This window comes from Trematomus bernacchii, unplaced genomic scaffold (assembly GCF_902827165.1).
Source record: "Trematomus bernacchii unplaced genomic scaffold, fTreBer1.1, whole genome shotgun sequence".
Classification (NCBI taxonomy): domain Eukaryota; kingdom Metazoa; phylum Chordata; class Actinopteri; order Perciformes; family Nototheniidae; genus Trematomus; species Trematomus bernacchii.
In genome coordinates, this window is record NW_022987720.1 from 8,797,088 (window position 1) to 8,822,881 (window position 25,794).

Consider the following 25,794-nt stretch of genomic DNA (forward strand, 5'->3'; position numbering starts at 1 on the left):
TATACAGCTGCTAGCTTTACACAAGTACTCAAGAAAACTCCACCTTAGTAGCAGAAACTGTGAAAAGCTACTTGTCTCCATAGGAATCAGCTGCAGAGGAGAGTCCCTCTCTGTTAGCCTGAGGGGAACTGGCCATATGAAGGGATTTCTAAGTGGCAGCTGTCCATGGTGCTGAACACATCCAACAAGAGGAACAATCCAGATAAGTCGGCCAATTGTTGTCAAAAGAGCTAAATAGTGCAAAATGTATCTGCCTCTCAATGCTTTTTACACTTTAATCCATCCTTTGATGTGTCATTTTTGTCAGCAATTGTTTTTTTTAAATAAATGTTGAAAAAATTAAAATGAATGCCAATTAAAAGTGATTTTAGGCCTACAGATCTGCATCTCTGCATGTGCACGTGTAAATACTAATATGCATGACTTATTTAAACACATTTCCTGTTCATTTCTGTGCTAGCTTTAGCTTCACACACAATCACTGTATGCATCATTTTAACTGTAAGGTGCACAGGTGCCATTAAGCCAATACAAGGGACCAGGGAAAGGGCAGACAGATGGTCGTTGTTAAGTATAGATGTACCTATATATATATATAGGAGTTAGTGCAGGACTAAATCTGGGGTTTGTTCTACAAAAAGTGTTCCAGATCAGCGCACAGTAAAGGAGGACAAAGGTGAGCACAGATCCTGGATGCCATGATTTGTCTCATTGCTATGTTTTTATTGCCAATACCTCCATTTGACTGGGAATCCAATCACCCTGCTCCTTTTTCCAGGCTTCCGGGGGAGTTTTTAGGTGGAAGCAGAGGATGTGGACTCCCCACCCCCCCCCACTTCTCCATCAGTAGGAGGAGCCAATCTACCCTGGAAGAGGTTAAGAGCGGGGAGCCGGCGTGAGGCTCTCATCCGTCATTCTCCTGAATGGGTTTTGAGGACAATAAACCTGTAGCGCCAGGACGAATGGAGACGAAGTGTGCTGTCACCGAGCCAGGATTTATGGCTCCCAATTTCACTGATCTCCCGCACAGAAATGAGGACTGATAAACAGTGATTAATCGCCTTTATATCCCATTTTACTCCCACCAAAAGTATATTAACTGTAGCTATGATGATCCTGGAGTATGTCCTGAATCCTGTGATGTTCATAAGGTGGGAAGTAGTCAAAAAGCATGATCTGTTTTTTTTTTTTTTTTTTTTTTTTTCAGAGCTAAAGCGGCCTTTTGCTGCTCATTAGGGCGGTTTGTTTAAAAAATGTATCTCTTATTTATGTATCCCATCTTCCCAGCTGGCAAGCATATGTTGTCGTTTAGGCTTGGCAAACTCCAGTGCCATGTCAAGACGACTTGAAAAATTAGCAGCCAATAAATCACCCAACCCCTCCTGCTTCCCCTGCCTGGAGTGGTGGACCACACTCCCTCTGATTTATGAGATGATTTGGGAAGTGTGTGTGTGTGCGTGAGTGTGTGTGGGTGCAAAACGGAGAAAGTGTGCACAGAAGCGGGGACATGTATTAGTGTCTGTGTTCTACATAGGTTATCTATTTCTGTATGCTGGAATGCTTTGGTCTGCGTGAAAAAACAGGGGGCAGTGTTGTGAGCATATAGGTCAGTGAAATGACTGTTTACATAAGTTACTTAATGTCCGCATGTGTAATTTAGTGACATTTTTCCCGGTACCTGTTTGAGCACCTTCGAAGGGATGTGTGTGTGTTTATGTGCGTGAATAATTATCAGGGGAAGATGTCGAAACCGAGGGAGTGTTAGGGGGGAAGGAGGAGGCAGGGGAGGAGGCACGGAAGGGGTGAGGGGTTGGGGATGAAATAAAAATGATAGATGACTGCTTTCTGTCATGGACAGTTATTTAGAGGTTCGCCGTAAAGCTGTCCGGGGAATGAACAGATTTTAGTCTAATGAGCAGAAAGGAAAGCCGTTAAAGTGGCGCGATGTGCTCAGCACTTCTTCCAAATGAAATAGTACCATTTCCCCCTCATTAAAATGCAAAGGGTTCATATAACATACAGCAATAAAGCTGGCATGTCGAGGCAGAGAGAGATAGGGAAAACCCCACTGAGCTCATCTCATTCCTCCATTACGGAGAGCAGAAGGAATAGCGGCCTTCGACAGGGTAGGTGCCAACAATATCGCTCACTCAATCTCCCTTATTCGGTTAGCTCTGTAAAAGTCAATCTGGCGCACTTGGCAAATCCATCCACAGCAGCAGCCTCCACAATCTGATAACAGTTGCAGGGGCGCCTGCTCTTGAAATCATTTTTTTTTCAGCTTTACAGTTGCACACGGCGCAAACAATGGCTCAGGCTCCCTCAGCCACTCAGAGAAGCTTGGATCATCCACTGCTTATCTGCCACGCTCTCAGATTCACTTTGATTTGAGGGGAATTTCATGTTCAGTAGGTGCAGGATGAGCCCGATTGTAGAAATTCATGGGTCAGATCGGGATTGGTTGTGGCTGAAAGTGGCCTCAGGTATGGTGCGGCGCGTGAGGTTGGAGAGGGAGGGAAACAAACACTCAACATTCAGAGCTGCACACGCTGTAAGTTCTCTTACCGGCATACAGTTCAGGGCCGTAGACAGCTCCCACCACTGGATTCAGCTTCCAGCCTGGTGAACGGAAAAAGTAAACTCAACTGAAAATGAGAACGAAAAACTTGATTATTTTGTAAGTTTTACGATACTGTCTGGAGCTTACCGTTCGTGTAAGGGTTGGCCACTTTTTTGTTTGTCATCACTCGTGCTGTTGCGTTGTTCACCTGTTCAAAGCAACACAGACTGTTATCACCCACCTTCACACTCACAACCTCTATATATCGAGCACGGGCAAAAAGCAAGCAGCATACCAAGACAAATAAAGAGAAATTCATAAAAAGATAAAAAAATGTAGCACTTTGGTGTGAGTTTGGCTCACCCGTGCATGAATGTATTCATCATGCCTTACGTATTACCAAGTTATTGTGAATTGGGGGGGAAGGCATGCACCAATTACCCACAGGTATGAATACAAAAAAACGTTCAGAGTCAGTAATTGGTTGGATAAACAAATGAATTCCAAAAGAAAAACACAGACAGTTTTTAGATTTTCTTCTATTGACCTGATGAGAATGACTCGGGGGGGGGGGGGGGGGGGGGGGACTCGGCTCATCGTAAACAAGAGCAGGCAATACTAAACGATGGTGTCAAGACTTCTCAGATTCGACAGGAACCCAGAGGATGATGGCATGCATTCATTCTGCATTTTCAGGTAATGATGGACAAGTAGCGTGTCCACGTATGGACCCCACATTCCACTCAAGTAATATGCACCATTATGCATGCATGTTTCCAGGCGCACAGGGATGCAAATATCCACACACGTACACACGGCATCCACATGCTAATGAATGGCTTTGTGGGTCAATTTAGAAGGCAGCAGGCAGGAAGTAGAAAATGATGGTTAAAAGAGGCGGGGGGGGAAAAAGGAAAGCACCTCTATTTTGCGTCCCTCTACGATTGTACCATTTAGTTTCTCCCGCGCACGATCGGCATCTGTGCTTGTTTCGAAAGTTACAAACCCAAAGCCCTGAGAGAGCCAGGTTAGGATAGAGAAAGGAGAGTAGGAAAGGATGGACACACACACACACACACAGAAAAAAAGAAAGGGGAGAGAGGGAAAAAAAGAGGTGAGAAGACAGGAGTAGCAGCAGCAGCGGCGGCGGCGGCAGAGTCGAGTTGTAAGCAGCCAGATTAATTAGAGGCAGTTAGTGAGGCGTCAGGAAACAGCAAACAGAGAGATCCGAGGAGGAGAGGATAACGGTGACATGACCCCGCACAACAACACCAACAAACCTGCCTGCTTTACCCAATTAAACGCCACGGCACCTGTGCCACGGGTGGATGTCAGGAGGCAGCGGATGCAAAACGCTGTGTTAGCTGCCATAATAGTGGTATCATTATCGACGCACATTTTGGGCAGCGCGGTCGCTCAAACGAGCCCCTTTGAAGACGTGGGAGAAGGAGTGAATGAATCCTTGGGGGGACATGTTAACCTGATCTTTCACTATTTGTAATTCACTTCTCTGAAAATGACAAAAAAGTGAATGGTGTCGCCGCAAATACCATCCATCTGTGATAAAGATATTGATTTACACCCTGACCAAAATATACCTTGCATTTCTACCCCCCCCCCCCAAAATAAAATCCTCCCCCCTCCCTTCTTCCCTGGGGGGGGTTTGTCACTTCCTTGAGTTATGTGGACTGGGACACTGGACCTGAGCTCTACAGCAGCAGCAGCAGCAATGAGATATGCCGGCCAAGTCCCATTCCTTTGGTTTCTATATATACTTATAGAGGTATAGGCTAGAGGGGGGGGGGGGGGGGGGGGGAGGGGGGCATGGCCGGCGCTGCCTGATAATTGCTTGAGGATGTAATACATGTGAGAGATGGCGAGCGGCGTGATCTCGTATGCATACACAGGATCTCAGAGGTTGCTATTTCCAGCATAAATAACACAAGACCTGTCCTTGGGGGGAAGAGAGATAAAGAAATAAATTCAAAAAAGGAATTGAGGGCAAAATTAATCCTTTGGACATTCACCCGACTGTTACCCCCTCCATTTTTTTTTCTTTTTTTTTATCATGCACAAATAATTAGCTTACAAGAGGGGCGAGTGGAGCCACCATTTTTCAAAGGAGACAAACATATTGAATGCAAATTGCCAAAGCTTCATAGGAAATAGATTGTTTATTAATGGCCTGGTAGGTTCATTATATAGCACACAGGGTGCGGGGAGAGAGAGAGGCATCATGGGTAATGGCTTTGTAGGGCACAAACAATAAATGCTTGTTACGGCGGAGGAGGCAGGTTTATCCGGTGCTCAATCTTGTCTGGCAGAGGGGGCTGAGTGCAGCGGCTCCCAGGCTCCCTGCATGCCTGTGTACCGGCCCAAACTACTCCCAGGTATGAATGGGAATCAATAGTATTCATGCCTCAACACCCAGCCAGGGATCCTGTCTCCTTTATGAATGGAAAGCTGTGGAGCTTAGTGCACTCTATTAAATGAACAGCTGGATGAGTAGCACTCGGCTGTTCGCACCACCGCGGGCCTCACCTGTCCATGGTAGGTGGTTAGGAGACTGATACTGCAGCACAATGCGGCGCTTTGGCTATGCTACTGCTGGGTTATTGGAGTTATTGCTTCAGGGCTTCGGAGTTTTTGACATAATCAAGATTAAGATTACAAGAAATACATTTTGTATTGAATATTTCCATGACTTTAAAGGATTGGGCTGTCTATATATTCTGTATTCTTGCATAATTCCATAAAAAGACCAAAGCCACAGTATTTCCTGTGCAGTCAGAGCGTGCTAAATGCTATTCCTCTGTGCCATTGTTGATTAAACACATAAAGGTCCCATCACAAACTCACAGTGTAGAATCATTGACAATTTCATATATTGTGGGCCGTCGTGTTGATGGAAATGTACACTGGAGGAACACATGTGGAATAATCCGCTGCTGAAAATAGTCCTCAACAGCAGCACTTTTGTTACTATTCTTTAAGTAACTAAAAACTACAGTTCCCAGCTTTGCTAGGAACATTTTAAGCCTTTACATTTTTCTTCTTTTTTTTTATCTGTGACCCAATTTGAACGACTTACAGCATCAATGGGAACAATTGGACTTAGAGCCGAAGAGACGGACTGACACATTGCTGGTTGTGGTCTTTTCATGAGCTTGTCCTTTAACTGGCTACTTAAAAAAAATCACATTAAATTAGCTTGTGTGTAGGCATTCATTAAATGTCCGAAAGCTCCCACACAGCAAACACGTGAGGTCCTGTTTGTCCAAAGCTTGAGCTGGAAGTAGGATTAGCCTTGGAATTGTATTTTAGCTAAACTAGCATTTATTTGCAAAACACCCCAGAGAACTCCTATAGTGAATTATAGTATATGTAAAAAACAAAATGAGAAAACCCTGAATAATGTAGGAGCAACACCCAGGCTTCAAACACCCACTCCCTAAACAAGGCGTCTCAATTCCATAAGCTTCAGGACCTGCAGCCTGCTGCTGGATTAAGTGAATTGTGAAACAGCTCAATAATGAATTGATTGACAGGGCTAATGATTCACAACTTGGGTTAGAGCTGCAACAACAAAAACAAGAGGGAGGGAGGGAGACGGAGAGGCATGATGGGATGCGGCTCTCCAGGACCAGGCTTAGGGACCACTACCCTCCACCAATGTACACACTACACTAATGCCATCATTAGGAAACAGAAGAAGTACATGGTAATGAAGCAGCTGGTGTTCTAGTTCACTTACCTTGGATCCTCGCTCATTAAAGATAATCTCCACATCTAAAATCTTTCCAAATTGCTGCGGAGAGAAAAGAGAAAGAGAAGAGGGGAGATGGAGTTAGAAAAGCCTCGGCGACCGCAAATTCATGAGAAGGACGGCTGGAGAAAGAAAAAACCATTAAGGCAATATGGAAATGTTACTTTTGTGAGGAAATGGTGGTCAATTTGCATTTGTTAGCTAGGCAAACAGTTCTTGAAGCTGGCTTGGCGTGCTTTAAAAAGAGAACCAGTAGCCGCTGCTTTAATGCGCTTTTGTATTTCGATACAATTTGAAATGAGATCACAGTAAAAAAGACTGGAACTTTGATTACATAGGAGCTTTTCTGCTGTTTGTTTTCCCGTAAACACCCACACAAAAAGCATCAGATTAGATTTTGAAGTTGAGATATGGAACCTCCTCCACCTTCATGATCAGCTGGGGAAAACTCTTCTGAGCAGATAACGGCGGATCAGACGTGAATAAACCTTTCTTTCCTTTTGATATTCCTCTCTTTCTCTGTCTTTGTTTGTGTGCTCTCACAGTCAACAGGACCTAAGGGGCCGGTCCCCGGGGGTTAACATGCTCCAGCCTTTCCATTTAAAGGCCTGCATTCGGATCATTAGAAAACAGAGGAATGAAAGTAAACTGTAAGTTCCTCTAATGAGTGGAGTGAGAGCGACTTTTAATTGCTGTCTACAATGGCCGTATTATTTCATTAAAAGTAATTACCCTGTCAAGCGGTCCGCGTCGCCTTCATTTCGGCACAACAGGGAAGAAATGGGCCTTCCATGTGGTCGACGCTCAATGGGAATGGATGGATCGTTTGACTGAGCCACTAATAGGGGTTAGGAGGAGCTGGCTATTATCTAGCTGAAGTGAGTGGCTTGAAGAGGTGAGGGTTTATGCGTTAGCACTTGAAAACGCTCCGAACACACTGACTTAAAGGGAAAACAGTGCTTGGTTGTTTAATTGCTCCTCTGTTTCAGCAGATTTCCTCCCCTATATAAACTATTCCATAGATCCTATCCGCACATCTGCCTCATATGGCGCTCAGCTCCATTGATTCGAATGGGAAGCATTGGCTCGATCACACACACAAGGCATTTATATCCCAGCGTGATGCCCCTTTCTCGCCTGAGATGACAATGCTTCCCCCACGCAATGTGCAGATGCTAATTGTTTTAACCGAGCGTAATGGGCTTGTGGCGTCGATTAATTAGTTTCAGTGGAAGTCGTCTTTCAGGGTTTCCACATGGCGCTGGGGACTGCTCGCTGCTCACCAGTGATCTCATGCACTCCTATCCCCACCCACCCACTCACTCACACACACACACACACAGACACACACACACACACAGAAACAGCTGCATCAGCAGAGCCGATAAACAATAGCTTCAATGGGAGGAGTCTCCAGAGGGACCAGAAAGAGTGACGTCATCTAAGAGGCTGCAGCTCGATCCGTCCATACATCCATACACGGCTGAGACGCTTCAATATCAATACGAAGATGCAGATAAGAGCAGCATGCTAAAAGACCATACCAGAGGGCGCTTGCTTTATCCTATTTACCCCGTATTATTGCAGATTTGGCAAATCATGCTGCTGCACGTAAGAAATGTGGAAGTATTATTTTCATGTATCAGCTGATTTCTATTTTACATACAGCTAAAGGATTCTGCCTCTTTAACATTCCTGCAGAAGTAAACCAGGAATTGTAGAAGTTAAAAAACGTCTGGCAAACATGAAAAGTATACACGCAGCTATGGAGCTAAAACACACTAGTGACGCAGTGTGGCCTTGTGTGGCTTCCCCATAAATGAATCAACAATACACTGTGTTTTCAAAGCCTGCCACAGTGTGCCTCCACCTTTGATTTGCTTGAATATCTTTAAGCTCTTAAGAAACCTATAATTACGCTCCGGCAGCCCCTGTGTATTCAAACAGCAAAGTGGCAGTGTTGAGCATGCTCACACACACAGCAGTCAGCGTGACAGCAGGACGGGGGGGAGGGCAGAGGTCCTGATTGCTCCGGGGGAATGCAGTGAGAGCCCTTACATGCACTGAGAGAAGCGCCGCTGAAGAACCCAGTCGCACAAACGAGGGCACCCTCGAGCGGCACAGCATGGGCTCCGCGCATAGCTCACTTGCGCTTGGAGTGTTTTCATTTTCCCCCGCACTTGCTAGCTCTCAGAGATCACAGTTTCTAATTACTGATTAAGGTCCGCTGTGGTCGTCCTAATGAGCTCTTCATTCAGCGCCTCGTTAAAGGCTCACAGGTTTCTTCACACCCTTAACCCTGTGGCGCGCGGGGTAGAGTGCGGTCCCTCCCTTCTTGTTTTCAGGGCGCCGACACCGGGGAGAGTTTCTCAGTGTGACAGGGGAGCAGATGGAGCTCCTGGCTGGGGCTTTCCTTGTGCAGCACCTCCACTCTCCTTCTCCTCTGTCTTTCCCCCCCGCTGCATGTCTGTGGGTTTCACTCATGCGCAACAGTAATGGCGTATTGAGCCGGTGGCGCTCCAGAAGCCATTAGAGCTAGAGGGATGAGGCTTTGCACACGCTGATCACACAAAGGCCCATTGTGGAGGCCATGTCAGAGGGTGGAGCGGACCAGCTAGCTCTGTGCCAAGCGCTACCCAAGACAATTAATCCCACAATGCCAACCACCAAGTTGGGTGGGGCATGAAACAGGACGGAGTGGGCGATACGTGGGTGAGCAGGGTGATTGAGGGGGGGACTGGGTGGGCCGCGATCAATTTTATATCGTATATCTGCGAGCCAGGCACACAAAGCCTCAGAGCTAATTACTGAGGCGATTTGGATTCCGCACGACCTGCACCAGAGCTGGGAACAATAAAGCCTACAATCACAGGGAGAAAGGGAGAAGGAGAGCAGCCATGTTGTCTGCTATTCATAAAGCCACAGCCAGGGCTCTCCAGTAATTAATATCATCAGCTGGATGTTGTCTTCATAACGGCGAGAATTAACGCCTCCGGGTTCTAATGGTCCAATTAGCGCGTAACATTTAAAGTACATTTTTGGCAAATCGCCTCCGTTCAGATCCATTATGGTTATTGAATTGGGGATGTATGGTTCAATTCTTATTGAGGCTTTTGTGAGACACAAGGGTGAGCTGCTGAACTATTCATTGCCTCATTAATTGGGCAAGAGACAGAGAGAGGAAGGGAGAATTTCTGTTGAGGGATTTCGGTATGCTGATAAGAAATCTGATAGCATTTGTCTGCAGCTGACAGCTCTGTATGTGTATCTGCTAAACAGGTAATCAGGAGGAATAATCGGCCTGATTTAAGCTGTTCTATAGTGGTCTAAAAGCTATTAAAGAAGCTTTTGGGAGACCTCTGATATATGTGGACTGCTAGTGACCAAAAAACCCCATTCTTTTTCTCTTCATAGTTGCCATTACTATTGTTCTTGCAAAGTGAATAGCATCTTGAGACACAGAGACATTTCTAAAATGACAGGGCGAGCCAGTTCAGCTCATCAAGTTGATCAAACAGGTTTTTAAATCAACTCTGAAAAGAGAAAACCAAGATGAACGGTCAATGATCATCGTACTGGGTTCCATATCTCAACTTAACTTCCTCCTTGTGTCTGTGTAGCAGAGAGTTCTTCACACCCATCAGCCCGATTTTGAGACATTGGGCTTTACTTCTCCCAACTTGTCAAAACTCTCCTGTATTTCCTGAAAATGTAGTTACCTAGATGCTGGTTTTAGCAATCGCCTCTCTCATTAAATATGTGGCCTTTGTTGTGTGATTTAGCCCCAGTGCTCGTTTTCCCCCGAAGCTAGAATATTGTATTTGAGAAAAGTGTAATACATTTCTCTGACGTACGAGGATGCTCTCTTGGTTTCAGGCGAAAACGGACTTTGTTGTTTCGTTGTTACCATGCTACCAGATTGGAGGAATTAACTTACCAAGTTCAGTGTTATATAAACCGATGGAAAAAGGCCAAACCTTTTATAACATAATGGAATACATTTAAATGTTCCTTCAAGGTACTCACCCCAAACATTTGCCTTAGGTCAGGGTCCCGGAAGCGGAAGGGAATGTTGGAGACATGTAACCTTTTGGGCTGCTGCTTCTCTGAAGAGTCTGAGTGCTGGAGCTGGAGCTGCTGAGAGCCCTCTATTTGCGTCACATCATCTGTCTGCCAGGGGGAAACAAACAGAAAAGACACAAGCTGCTCATTAGCCGCTACAGTATACTGTACCTCCCGGTCCTGGAGTACGACAAGGGGGGTGGGGGTTGCAATAGGAGGGAGGCGGGGATGCAGGGTTGGCTAACTAACTTACTCAGCGTCTGCCATTTTTCAATCTGGCGAGAAAGCCAAAGCGATAAACAGCCGATGACTTATAGTGTCAAACCTGAGGTTGTGCATTACAAATCCACTTATTAATCTCTTGCACTTAGCTCTTGAGCAACAGGGAAGATTGAAGGCGCTGACAAAAAGGCGTGGATATAGATCCCACGGAGCCCTGACATGTCTAGACTAAAGACACATTATTGGTGACGTTTGCACACAGCCATCAGAGTGCGAGGCCCAAAGCCCTCAGCGTTGTTGTTTCCATCATTATGCGAATGCTATGCTGACATTTCTATATAAATGACGTGTCTGATGTCAATGACAAATTCCACTTGTTTCTCCCCGTGACACCCATGATGGATTTCACTGAGGGGGCTGGCGGCTTGTCTGTTTAGATGGACCTTGTTTTCGAGGCGGTTTCTTTTTTTGAAGCAAAACCTCATTGGTCAACAACTTGGTTTATTCTCTCTTATATGCACCAATGTGGAATGAGACCCTATGTTTGGCAAAATATGTCATTGGTCGTTTCCTTTCAATACGCTTTTTACTGTTGCGCAAAATGTCAGACCTCTCCTTTAGCGTGTTTTCTACCCTGCCTTCACTAACCCTAATCCTAATCCTAACCCAACCTGAGGCTTTGTTGAGTTAAAGTATTATTGTACTACAATTACTATAACAATTGTATACAAGTAATAGTTTTTGGAAGGTAGGATTATTTGCTTTCTTTCAGAGAGTTCAGATCAATTTCACTTTTAGGAGATGTTATATTTGTCTTTATGTACAGATTAAAAAAAATATTGTTAATTAGTGAGCTTTACATTTCTTCTTTGGAGAGAGCCTGTCACGGCCAGTTAAACCCCACGGCCCCGCGGGCGGGGGCAAAACGCAACATCTTGCAAGAAACAGCGTCTGAGGGCTTCTTAACATTTAATGAACTATGAATGTGTCATACTCACTTAATGGGAAGAAACTCAATATTACAATTTTTAGCTAAACGAAACAAAAGGGTAATAACAAAGGCTCTGAATTAGCCCTGAGCGAAAGAATGCTAACGCAATTAGCACAGAACTCAAGGTAAAATACCCTTATTACTTATCAAATCTGCACAAACAATATACCGATTAGCAAGCTGAGATTCCACAGACTCCAGAAATATAAGTATCATCACTGAGCGATCCGAACTCACGACAGGGGAAGCGAAAACAGACATCGCAACACGTAGCTTCACGGAGGAAACACGGGACATTTTCTTACCTTTGCTGTTGTTCTGATCAAAAGTTGTGTTCAATGGCATTAAAACGATAACAACGCTGCTGAAGGTTAATCCATAGGTTAATCCAATGTGTCTGTGTCACTTTGAAATGATTACTGATAATCCATCATTCCATTTTTGTCAATAACGGAGTTTTCATATCAAGCTGCTATGAGAGCTATGAGAGCTACAACCCAGCTTCCGGTTTTGGGCATTCTGGCTACGCATCACTCATTCACCAATGGGTAATGTTTAGATGGATTTTAGGGACTTCCCCTCGATTCTATTGGCTCTAACGGTTAAAAAGAGGTGTCAATCATCAAAATCGACCAAGGGGGGCCAGAATTATGGAAAATCTACCCAAATGACCCCAGAAGTGTTGTTGTTTTGCTAAACCTCTCTAAAAAGGTCAAATGTCACTTGTTTTGCATCAATCTTGATACAGGGTACTTATTATATGTTATAGTTTGGATTCCTAAAGCTTTTAGTCTCCAATCCCATCATTCAAGGGTGGTTTTCACTATAAGTCATGTTTTATTTTTGGACGGACACTATAATTTACATTTTCTTTTACTATGTTCAATCTGAATTTACTTTAAAATAAAAAAAATCTATATTGATTCTGACTTTTCTACATCCAACTCACAGGTTTATCATTACTTTGAGAAAAAAGATGATTAATTTAACCCTTTTAGAAGTGAAGATATAGTCATTTGTTCTGGGAATGTCCTTTTCGAGCCTGAGGCCTGAAAAACAGGCTCAGGGCTAAACAGGTTTTAAACGTTGGCTGTTTGTGAGAACCGCAACGAAGTGATGTCAGGTCCCACAAAACCAACTGCCTAATTAGCAAATCTATGACAGCATCACACTGCTCCCACCTTTGCCTCTGAGAGCGGATAGTAATTACTTCCATGACCACAAGAGGTCACTCATCAAGAAAACATAAGGTTTGTTTTTAGCATTTGAACAAACAGCCAGTGCCGTGGTGTTTCCTGCGGGAACCGTCTGCATTCTGCAACAGCGAGCGGGTGATCAAAATGAACAAAAATGAACCCTGATTTAGTGGCAGTGCCTGGGAAAGGGGACTAAATAAAGAAATGCAGAGAGGAAGAGGGGAGGGGATGAGAAACGCGAGAGGGGAAGAGGCAGATATTGAGCACAAAAGCTGTTTGAATGTGATATGTAAACTGCTAGGTCTCCTGGGAAGAGCTCTCTGAGCATGGCAAACACACTATACACTGGCTGGGGAGTCACATACACAGACACAAGCTTGTACTGAGATACAGACGTGAAAAGGGAGTAGGTTGTTGCCAGAGTACAAACGGTTCAGATGACACACACGCACACACGGTGATAACCCTCACCCTGCTCGGAGGCTGTCACACGGCTGCGGGCCACTCTTAGTGATACATTTCCCACCATTTAGGAAATGGGGTAGGGATTTATTCATTATAATTCATCATCACAGTATTATCATTATCATCATGATCGTAATGATGATCGTCTTTATTATTCTCATTATCATAATCACAATCTCCACTGTAATGGCCGTCATTTATTTGGTTTTTATGGCCCATTCGGAGACGGTGACATACATTGTTAACAGTGACAGTTGTTTGATTCAAGGTCCCACTTTGTCTCCCCTGCAACCATCCAGGTAGGGCAGGTTGGCGGCAGGTTGGCGGAAGCTTCCTGAGTCCTGCTCGGGCTTTGGTGGCTTCCGGACCAAAAGGGTAACAAGTGGCGAAGGACACGGGGGGCCAGGGAATGTGCGGACGGTAAGGAGTGGATTTGTGACAGAGAGAGGCGGGCGGAGGGGTCTTAACTCTGCCGTGTCCTCCCGCGCTGGAGGTTAATAGCCTGAGTAGCCATGTTGGGCCCCGGGGTGACACATTGCAGACAGATGCTGGGACTGTGGAGGGTGACAAGGTACCAGAGCCCCGCGGGTCAATCTGTTTCATCGGTCACACATGACACTATCGACCTTTAGCGTATGTTGCCAGACTACTGAGCACCGCTGTCCTCCAGCTCTGTCTGTCTGGCTTTTTATCACGGCGAGCGCAGTCGCGTGTTTGCAAACATCCAGATTAACTTTCACTCTGCGCTCAGACAGGCCGGCAGCACGCTGACATCGGGGGCAAGTACACATACGGAGAACACAAATACTGCAACGCTGACTCCACAGCAAACCCAGACTGCATGCTACTAACTCAATAACTTGGAGTGTCACCGGGATCCGGGATGTTGCCTCCGCTCCCGGGGCTCCAAATACCTGCCTGGTTGGGAAATGGTGGTTTTGCAGCGGAAAATAATTACCTTCGTATTACCATAGGAGGCCACCTTCAGTGGCACTTTACTGTCCCGACAGCTGCTGTCACGGGGAGGAAGAGGAGGAGGTGGGATGCAAAACATTCCGTCACCGCCAAAGCCAGCAAACCAGTGAGAGAGCTGTCAACTCCAGCAACTCTCCGGCTTCCTGTTCAGTCATTTCTCTAAAAGACTCCCTTGCTGTTATTTGCAAATCGCCTGCAAAGTGCTCTGCTCAGCACTTTCCCCCTCCGCACAGAGTGGCATTACAAGAGCATAATTGAAACTATCTGATTGGAATGCTGCCAAGCAGGTAGATTACATCCGATTAAATAGGGGGGGATACTGAGTCCTCTCTCACAATAATTATAATGCCCAAGCTTAAATTCATTATTTCCCCCCTCCCGGTCCTCCACTGTTTGTTTTCTTTTTCTAAGGAAGCTGCAAATATATCCTCTCCATCACCTGAGAGTGCAGGGTGTGTGGAATGGAGGGACCACCCCCACCTCCTCCCACTGATTTATATTAAAATAGCGAGTTATTTCGGGCGTTCAGGCGACAGTACTCAACTGTAACAGTGTCTGCGTACACACTTTAAGGTGATTGACAGGTGGAGCGCCAATAATGTTTGGATAGACATGAAACTGTCCAATTTAATGTATCAACAAAAAATGTAAGCTTCTGTATTGTCCAACTTTTGATTATTAGATTAAAAGGGAGCATTGGGTCAGTCCCAGTGAAACCATAAATGCCTGGCTCTTTAAGTAATGGCAGCTGAGGCTTCTGGGTATCGTAGTGTCAGGTTTGGGGAGTAACATTTTACGGGATTACGAATCAGGAAGAAAAGCTGTATTCCCTTACAGTAATATATATTAAAAAAAGATGACGTAATCAGATTACTATTACATTACAAGGATCATATTTTATTTATTCTGTGTAAGCTGTACTGTTCTGTAGGCTAATATTAAGTTTAAGCCGACAGAATATAAGTGTGATGCTAAACTGACATAATCTAACACTAAATACTCACTTATATAAACCTTTTATAGTTGACAGATTCTTCCAAAGACCAAACAAACAGTGATTTTATCTACTGACAACTATTATCTGTCTATCTTCATCCTTCTCTCTGCCATAAAGGCTCCATTGTTGTCCACAAATTATTAAAAACTCATCAATGAGCAATACTGTTGCACTGTTTGACATGTTCCTTTATTATACAATGTGTATTTAGACACAATCCCACATACACTGTCCTGCTGCTACAAATACTCTCTACCACAGCACCAAAAGTGGATTCATCCGCAACAGAAACTAGTCCTCAAGAACGCTTTATTATCAGTATTGGTGGTAGGGCGTACAAGTTTAATCTGTTTTATCTTATTCAAACCATCTAAACTGACATTCGTCATCACGACCAATTCTGGCATTTATTGGTTTAATATCAAACATTTGAAATGTTTGCAGCAGCTCAAATGCACTTGAAAATGAAGCTACATGTCAGCTGTTTTAATTTATTTATTATTTATTTAGAGGCACAGTCAGGTTATAGAATTGTTAAGAGAAGGACTTAACTTGTTACATTGGCCTATTCAAGGATAACTACAAAACTATAAATAGAAACGGCCTTATCCTTCAAATGATCCAGGAGTTTTTTATGTGGAGGAGCACTGATAATATCTGTAAAATGGGAATGCACAGTGGTGTAAAATCAGCGGTTCCTCCCACTTGAAGATAACCGAGTCATCCCCTTCTTAATGGTGGCCTACATGCTGCCATCAGCACCGCCTCTGAAAGCTACACCCGGCGGAGTCTCAATCCCCTAAACACTGCTCCCGACAGATGAGAGGGTGCGTGCGTGGATGTATGAAATGTTTGCATGTGCTCGCCCTTGTGTGTTGGTATGTGTGTGCGTTATCACAGTCCCCCAGAATACCCTTTGGAAAGTCTGACACGCGTCTGACACGGGCTGTGAAAAATCTGGAATGGAGTGCTGCCCCAACGCCACTGCCTTAATTTGTTATCTGAAAAGAGAATGATTACTCATGAAATTCAACCAAACCTCAGACTATTTGAACTGAGCCAGATAACGAGCTCAGTTTTTTTTTTTTTTTTTCAGCAGAGCTCCCTGGCAGCCCTCTGCTCCCCTCATCTCTTAGGATTTGGAGAGAAAAAGTTGGGGGCTGCCTCTCTTCCTCAAGTCGTCCCGCTTTCAAGTCAGCTTGTTTGAACATGTCACAGATCGGGGGTCCCAGAGGTCTGGCTCTGGACAGCGCCTCCTCCCCAGTGTGGACGGGTGAGACTGGTAGTCACAAGGCAGAAAACAGAGAGTCACCCCGCCTCATTAAAACACACTCTCCGTGCTCTGCGGGGAATTCACACAGAATCCATACGTTTCACTGAATGTTCACTCTCTCTTGACTCTTTTTAAGTCTTTAAGTCGAGAAGATGTGCAGAGTAAAGCGTCTTCGTGGGGAAGAGGAGCTGAGCGCAGCAGAGTCGAGCCTAGGGAGGAGGGGGGGGGGGGGGGGGGGGGGGGCAGGGGGGGAATGCAGTGAGTAGCTGATCTGCTCCCTCAATCTGTGTTCCTGCAGGGTGCCCTAATCAAAGGCACCCGGGCCCGTCTGTGGCACCCAGAGCAAACAGGCTGGGTCTGTCATTAAAGCTGGGGAACTCAGCGGTGGGCGACACTACACCAGCGGCCCCCGAGGATTAGACTCTCTGTTTACACCCCACTAATCTCATCCCTCTGTCCTCCCTGAGAAAAAAGATGGGTGGAAGTGGGGAGAGCGCGGGAGTGTGAGGAGGGTAGGGGGAAAGCGGGCACGGAGAGGGGATGTGGGGGGAGAGCATGAAGCAAGAAGTAAGGCGAGCTCTCATCTCTCCATGGCCACCATCTCTGGGCTTTCTTCACAGCGGGGGCACAGATGAAATGAAATCAAATGGAGAGAGAGAGAGGAGACAGTGAGAGCTGAACCTCACTTTAAACTCTCTTGTGTGTCAGCCATTACTGTAAAGTGCGGCGCGTAACCACGGAGCAGTTGGAGAGCGTCACACAAATCTTCAAATCAAACATTGCTACATTACCAGCCGGCGACAATACGCCACGGCTCCATTTCTGCCGTATAAGCACTTTCCTGCCACCAAATGTCCCCCAGTAATGGAGGCTCGGAAAAATGGAGTTATTAACAATGCTCTTTATGAGTGACCCAGATCCCTCTGAGGGGGGATGTGGCCTCACCGTGACCCCTCCCAGCAGGTGTTTTCACGCTAAAGGAGAGGTCTGAAGGTCTTATTTTTTTCCCCTTCATCTCTGTGAGCATTATCCGTCTTTCAAGACACGTCTGGAAAGTTAGGCCCTGCCTTTTATCTACACCTGACTCTTGTGAAGGTAAATCTCAGGTCAAGGTATTTCATATCGGAGTATCAGTACACAAGAATGAAACGAATAATATATCGTTTAGAATTCCACTCAGTCCCAGGCCGTGTATCTCCACATGCAGCATCGCCAGGGGTTTGTTTTCCACTCGGAGTGCCAATACTTTAAACATATCTTATAGTGGGGGGGGGGGGGGGGGGGGGGGGGGGGAAATGCAAATAAATGAGAGAGTATAATCAGGTCCTGGCACAGTTACGCAGGATTCTGTTTAAAGGGACGTCTCTTTTGGACGCTGGTACAAATAAATTAGCGGATTTGACTCAACGGTAATTTAGTTTTGGCTGTTGGAGAGAAAGTGCGTCTCTCTTTTACTGCCCGAAAAGATCAGGAGGGAAGGGCGTGCCCTCCTCTCACAGATCCTGAATCATTCATGTCTACAGCAAGTCACATCTCCTTTCACGCAAATAAATAAAACAGCGCAGGGCTTACATGTTTTTTAAGGGAGCCCCAAATGGCTCTTCAGAAATGCACTTTCATTTTATGAGCATATTTTCAACCAAATTCACCTCCCACGCCGAGCACAAAGCACTGCCATGACATCAAAGTCTTCTGCTGCTTCTGGATGATTAGTACTGTGAGACTCAGTATAACTTTTACACTCACTTTTTATTAAGAAAGTCATTTTTGTTGTGATTGTGATGCAGAGAACGATAATATTGTCAACTGAAATACAAGTTTCTCAAAGCAACTCTGTATAAACCTAATGGAGCAGAATTACACATTTGAATATTGCATAGTGAAAACAGAAGGACCGTATTTGCAAATGAAGACAAATTATCGTCGCTTAAATTCTCCTTTGACATATCTTGATTAAAATCGTATTTAATTGTGTGATATTATGATTTATGCAGAGCGTAATTAAAGGTGTAATTATTCTTAGTTCATTACCATTTTAATTCTGTGGGAATGTTTAGGCCTAATTCTTTTAATATTAAACTGATGGCAGGATATTTATCGTCCAAAGTGCTTTTTAAAGTTGTGTATAACTGAGTTGGATTCATGGCAATTGTGTCGATTTGTTGTAAAAGACAGAGAGTTTCTTCATGGCGTGAAACAGGAAGAAGGCAGGTGCTGAAGCTTTCAGGCTTTAGGCCATGGCAGACGGTGGAAAGAGTGAATGGATATTAGCAAAAATAGCTAACTTCCTCAGTGAAACCACAGTCAGGGAGAAGAAACAAGTACTGGGAATAATACGATTATTATGTAAGTAAATCTGTTCCATCTGAAAATAAAAAGCCATTGAATTTTTAGCACCAAATAATTATGCATTAAAATGATGTATCTGTACTTCAGCCTGGAAAATGAATAGATCACATTATTTTTCTTTTTTTCTCCCAGTTCAGAATAAACATTTTAAACGTGTAACATAGAGATTCAAGATTCTCAAATTCAAAGTTTCAAAGTTGCAATAATTCAATGTATACATTTAGGTTTGAAACATTCAGGGAACCCAAGGGAAAGCAATCGATTCCATATCAAGTCAAGCTACGTTCATACCCTCCAACGATGTGGGAAGGCAGTCATCTAAACACATTGAAACCTGGTTGAATGATGGTGCTTAAGTGAGTATATCAATTCTTATATATGCCATTGTGTTTGTCTGTTTTTCAACAAGGTGGTTGTCTTTTACTAAATCTTTGAAAAAAGCAAACACACAATGGCACATACAGTAGAAGAGTTGATCTAGAATTGAGTTTTATACATCATATTCATGCAACTGGATTTGGTCTATCAACATGAATATGTATATTGTATTTTTTAAGCGAAACGTTTTAATTCTGAAGTTGGGAACATTGAAAAATAAAGAATATTTTGAACAATTACATTACATTCTGAAAAATAAATTCACTGCATAATTATTCGTTGCTGGGAATTCTAGCACAGATGGCACAGATTTACTTCCATAGGTTCTCAATGAAACCTGTGTGAGACCAAATCTACCAAGCGTCTTCACTTGTGATCATTGTGTTTAGGGGGACAACGTCAGAATCACACATTTTAAATTGATATGAAACAACACATACAGATATACAGTATACTTTTCATCCAGGCATCATTACAATATAAGAAAAAAAAAGGTAAAGAAGTGATAATAGTATAGTTTACTTGCTGACAGCGTGTTGAGAACAGTGTTTGCAGATGATGAAGGACACTGACCGGTGCGGTCGTGGCGGCGGTGATGGCGGGCGTGCTGTTGTCACTGCCGGCCGGCTCGCTGTGCGTCTGTGTGGGGCGTGTACAGGGTCATGGCGTGTTCAGGGACCCGGCTCTGCCCGCTGTAGTCCTGCGTTGGAAGTGGGTGCGGTGCTGCGAACTCTGCGGGGATGCCATTCTGTGGGGGTGGGGGGTACTGGGCTGGGGTGTACGGCTGGGCCATCGCTTCTGGGGGATTAGTGGCCTCTTGGTTACCCTGCAGAGACACACAACAGGAGGCAAGCGTTAGAACTCGGCTCCAGATGAAAGTTAAAGTACATTGTTGCACTCGTACGAGCAGCATGAAAGACGTGCCAGTTCCCCACAGTTCAGAAGGCAGCCGGGGAGAGCTGTCCTGCAAACTAACTAAGTCAGGGGGAAACAGCCATCATATCACATCTCAGCTCACATTAGAGGATTCCTTGATCATTGCTAATGAACACAGTTTATGTTGTAGAGCATGGCTCGCTGTTGGAGGGGCAAGAGTCAGGGGGAATCTCAATTGCACTCGTGGCAAAGCACAAGAGGAAAGATCAATTCATTGATACAATTTTGATTAGAGCCTTTGATTCCGATGACAGGTCTGTTAAGCTCGCAGCTGCTCCCTCTCCGAGCTCCTACTTTAAACATTAACCTGTGTCTCACTTTATGAGGATTTCCCACCTCTCACTCTCGTCTTTATCAGAGTATTATTCAGAACGTTTTCTAACAGGTTTTAAAGAGGCCCTATTTTATCTTTCTGGCTTTTCCCTTTCCTGTAGTAGTGTGTTATATAGGGTTTTGTCCATGTCAATGTTCTGCAAAGTCCCCAAAAGTTCCCTTCCAGAGGGAGTTTCTCTCTCAAACACTCCCCCCCCCTGCCTGAAATGCCTCCATCCCCCTTTTGTTCACTTCCGTAACATAATCACTATCACTATGTAACACTCGCGCTTCTATCGGCTAGTGCTCCAGCACATTCTACGTGATAGGCTAAGGGGCGGGACATTTCTAACATATCTCTAGTCAGTTGACCAATCACAACAGAGCCGGCCAGCTAACCAATTAGAGAAGACTGGGCTCTGGTTTCAGACAGAGGGTGAAAAGTGCTGCTGCAGTATGAACATTAAAGCATGGAAACATGTCAAAGTAGAAGCAGAAGATACAATTATGAAGCTGTAAATGAGCTCCAATCAAATGAGGACACCCGAGATTCTTAACTAGCTGTACAAACTTGCCATTTTGGCAGCATCAAATTATGTCTCAAACCAGCAAAGCCAGAAAATAAAAAGTGTATATTTCATTGGAGACACATTTCAGTTGCCATCCTTACAAAGTTTGAGGATAAGCCCCGTTATTATTCCTATAACTCTCTTTCTTTCCATATGCTTCCAGAACACACACTGTGGAGTATCCGCAGCACATATGTTTTTAAGTCTTTCCTCTTGACTCAAGTGATAGATGGCCCTTTGCAACGAAGCACTTCCACGGACCCTTTGTCTCGTGCGGATGCTTGAGATGATGAGCTGCAGAAATAATGGACTTTTCTGGCTGGTGCACATTGTTAAACTGGGTAATAGCTGGACTACAGAAGTGCATGTCTTATTGTTGCGACGAAGCACTATAGGCTCTGCGACTCCAGACTAATGAGCAGAACAGTGAGATCAGTGCTGCCGGAGCGGATATCCATCCCAACATTAAAAACACGGAGGGAAAAGGTGAGACAATAACACTGGAATCCAATAACACCCCCTGCAAATACCCTCAATCAAATTTAAAGATACAGATCATGCGAACTCAATGCATAACTCTTTCGATAAGAGAGAAGGAGTGGAAAAAGGCACAATAGCAGCCAGGAGTAAGGTTTTTATGATTGGAGAAAAACAATAACAGTAAACAGATAGAGAAGTTTCTGTCTCTTCCTTTACAAGCGGGCTGGGGATGGTGAGATAGGAGATAAATGTGTTAAATTCACTTCTTTTCTTTTTTTTGTTGCTTGCCGTGGTGTTTGGCCTCTTTCTGCACACTTCCACAGAAAGCTCTTCTCTGGGCAGGGATTTTTTAATGAGAGAGCTGTGCAACACTATGCTGTAAATGTAGTGGAAATAATTCTCCGCTGACGTGTTGGCAAACAAACCTCGGCCTAAACTGTGCTCTGCCAATTAAGGAAATGCTCCATTATCTAAATGAAAAAACGGAGAAGCCTTGAGAGAGGAGAGGGATTGACCAGTTTCCTGCAGCCTGCGCTGGGCCTCAAGGCTGCTTGGAGTGGACCCTCGCTCCTGCCTGACCTAATCCCCCCCCCCTCCCTTCTCTTTTTTATTACACTGTATTTCTATCTCCTCTGTCTCTCCCTCAATCCCTCCTCCCTGCATTCCCTTTCATGCTCACCCCCCCTTCTCCTTTTATGCAGAAACTTTTTTTAATCTCTACCCCTGTGCTCTACTTTCCCTCTCCCTCCAGTCATGGCATTATATAACACACTTGCATTGCGGGGCATCCTAATTCAAGGAAGCTCTTGATGTTGGCAATGTTCAACTTCTAAGCGCCCATTGCAAAAAGGAGAATGGGGCTGGTTACCTAAAAAAAAGATGCACCTCCTGGTATGACAGCTGAAAAAAGTCCAACCGGATCCTGTGTCCTGCTTTTAACCAGCCGGAGCTACACCCGTCAACACGTCGGCGCTCAGCAGTCCAGCGGAGACATAAAGCTCAGCAGCCTGGATAACAGGGAGATGCTGAGCTCCACTGTACATCAAACACGGCTCATGTCATTAAGGAGATCAAAGCTTCAGTTATGTCTTTTTAGTAAGTCACTGTCAGATCGCTGCCCACCGATTGGTGTTTTTTGAAAGATTTGCCGAGGAGTGTTTACACTAACACCCAAGTGATGATCGGGGAAAAACATCCTCGTACAAACATCAGAATTCTGGATAAACCGTCATCCTGTGTTTTGAGATATCTCATTATGCTAGCCCGGGTTTTTCTGATTTAATTTGGGAAACTGTGGCACCTCAGGCCGTCAAAGAACACAGAGTCCTCATTAGGAGGAGCAGAGGCCTCCGGCAACGTGACGCAGGGTTACGCTGCAAGAAGGTTTAACCTGTCTCAACTACAGCCGCGAGGCATTGCTGTGTCATCCTGCAACAAAGTGCTTAGGACCATCAATTCCATGCATGCATACATTTCTGCCAGATGACTTTGTGATGTGAACTGTGTTTTCCTAAGGTATGCCTCACAATTGTTAAGACAGAGGATAAAAAGTCAGTCTTATACTATTATAAACAGTTGTGCGGTGGTTACCATTAGAAAAAGTCTGTGACATTAATCTCAGAATTTGACGTTTTTTGGACTAAAATTAGACTTAGCTACGGAAGAAGATTAGGGCTACATGTGCATTTCTTTTTGAGAACTGACCAAAATGTATTTATTTAGGGGTACTGAGAAAGTTGCTTTTGTCGCCTATAACTAAAGATTTGATTATAAGTCAAATCTAGCATTTGAGTAAACGCAACAATTTATCGGTAGACCAAATTCGCCCATTTCTATTGATGTAACAAGTTGAAAAATGACAACTACAGGTGTTCCATGTCCATCCAGAAAGACAATATAATAGAAATAGTTGGAATCATGTTTACACAGAGCTAGAAAACCAGCTTTGAAGTGAATGTCATATGATGAAACCAGTACACTAATGTGAGACACTTTGTGGGAATGTATTGGATCAGCGGTTTTGTTTTTGGATGTTTTATACTTTCGACTATTTCTGATGAGCAAGTTGTGAGAGAGCTTCTGCTTTCAATTTCCTTCTTGCTCAATCTTCAGCTATTTATCTGACAGTTCCTTGGCTTAGGGAAATTCTGTGATGTAGCTGACTTTCATTGCTTGCAGTACTGGACACTTTATTGTTCATGCCTCAGTTCTGCAATGGTCATGACGGGTTCTACTACAATTGTTAAATCATCGTCTGCCCTCGAGTGTTCCCTCCGTGCCGGCGTAATGCTCGCAGGGCATACAGGCCAGTGTATCTGTGTCAGGTCTGTTGCGATTTGAGCCTTAAACAAGTGCAAAGGACTGCGCCGGAGCCAAGTGACATACAAACAGGATAACAGCCTGCAGTTCAGTACTGGAGAAAGAAAAAACTACTTAAGCCTTGTAGCACCATGTCGTTGCTGTTTCAAAAAGCAGCAAGGCAAAGGCAAGGAGGCGGAGAGTACAGGCCTCATTAGTGGAACACAAAGTAACACTGGCTCTCGTATGATCTTCGCCTTCCTCTGATGTATGTGACAAACGAGTTATTCAACTGGATGTGAACTGGGAGAAGAAAAAAGGCCAGAGCAAAATCGGGGGGGGGGGGTTGGAGTTGTGCTCGTCCCAGTGCGACCGCGCGCCCTTTCTGCCAGTGCTGACGTGCCGTCGTCAAGATAATCCATGGTGCCTAATGAAAAGCCCCTCCATGACAAACCGGTCAGGTACACAGCACATCTCATTCCACTGAAACTGATTGCTGTTCATTACGGCTACGAACCGGCGCTACGAGTCTGTGTTCAATTGGGATGCTGGCGAGTGTTTCTCCACCTGTTTATAGGGAAAGAGCAGGTCCCTTTGCGGCACTTTAATGCCCCCCCCTTACATGGCCTGCTGCCACCAGCCGCCTCAACATCGTCTCCACGGACACGGCGACGAAGAATAAAGGCAACCAGAGAGAGCGGCTTTTATCGATCTGCCGTCCTCTCCATTCCTCTTTCCCTCCATCTCTCCTTTCACCCTTTTTACTCCTATTACTGAAGAGCACAATAAAAAACACTATCTCTAATCTTAAGCACTCTCCTTGTGTAAAATTGGATTGGACACCCGTACTTAAGGAGATCACTTTTGGAGCGGAGTTTTTGTTTTTACAGTCAGCATCGAGAGCCAAAGAGGTCAGGAAGGCCTTGTGGCAATGCCCACTGCTGAGGCTGGCAGTCTGAGAGAAACTCCCAGCATACAGTGCTTCAGAGAGACAGGGATTTCCACCAGTGTTAGCCACAGTGTACGTGGTCAAGGCTACATTCCGTCTCAGCGGGTACGCCTTGGCCGCTTGCCAGCCATCCGTGATCCTCTTTAGCAGCGCTGCGAGGGACGGTGTTGAGAGGCCAAGAGGAGACGGGCTGTGCAAATACAGGAGCTGTTAGGAGGAACTCATATCGGCAGAGTGCTGCACTGACTCACACGTGTGACGGAGGGTCAGAGAGCAGCGTAAAGGCAAAATACAGCGGGCGACTAATTGCGTTGCATTGAATCCGGAGGGAAATCACTCAAATGGGAGCGGGCTGATCAATCTCAGCGATCTGTGCCGTGATGGAGTGGGCAGCTTTATGGCTTCAGCTCAGTCACACGCAGCCTCCATCATTTTTCAGCCAAGGCCTCCCTACTTTACATGGTCCCTACTGTATGACACTAATAGTCTCTAGCAAGGAAAGTTCCTCCTGCTTCTATACACTAAGCAATTCAAAGAGATTTATGAACAGCTCTGCAGTGTTTTTTTGCATAATCCAAACAGCATGCATAGTTTAATGTTGACTTAACATAAAGCACCACTGTCTCTTTCCTTCACGGGGAATGTACACAAGCTACTTGCTTTGTCAGACTACAAATGACATAACATTTTTCTTAAGCGAATCTTAAGCTTTTCAGTAAACGAAAATAGTCCTTGTCTCATCCACAGCCTCGTGCGCTGAGTGTTCCTCTCTAGAAGAATGCTCATTTGGTTTTAATGACCTCCTGACAGTGATGGTGGCAAACTTGTGACAAATCCCGCTGGGCCGTCACAGCAGAATCTTTGGTGAAAAGCGTAGCGCAGCTGAGCCGAGGCCAGCGTACGGCAATCAGTTGATGCAACACGAACGAAACACTGAGTGGTTTTCAGCCAGCTGCATGAAAAGCCTCTTGTTGTCCCCTGCTCTGCTGCTGATGCTCGGTTAATTGTGCCCCGCA

At 44.9% G+C, this 25,794-nt stretch overlaps 1 protein-coding gene across 1 annotated transcript in view; it reads right to left on the bottom strand.

The window, feature by feature from the left end:
* LOC117493410 (RNA binding protein fox-1 homolog 3-like) overlaps positions 1-25,794 on the bottom strand; it is a 238,042-nt gene that overhangs the window by 23,154 nt on the left and 189,094 nt on the right. Inside the window, 7 exon segments of the mRNA XM_034143951.1 lie at positions 2,566-2,619; positions 2,708-2,768; positions 3,482-3,574; positions 6,315-6,368; positions 10,353-10,496; positions 19,757-19,882; positions 19,884-20,060. Coding sequence (XP_033999842.1) covers positions 2,566-2,619; positions 2,708-2,768; positions 3,482-3,574; positions 6,315-6,368; positions 10,353-10,496; positions 19,757-19,882; positions 19,884-20,060 — 709 coding nt within the window.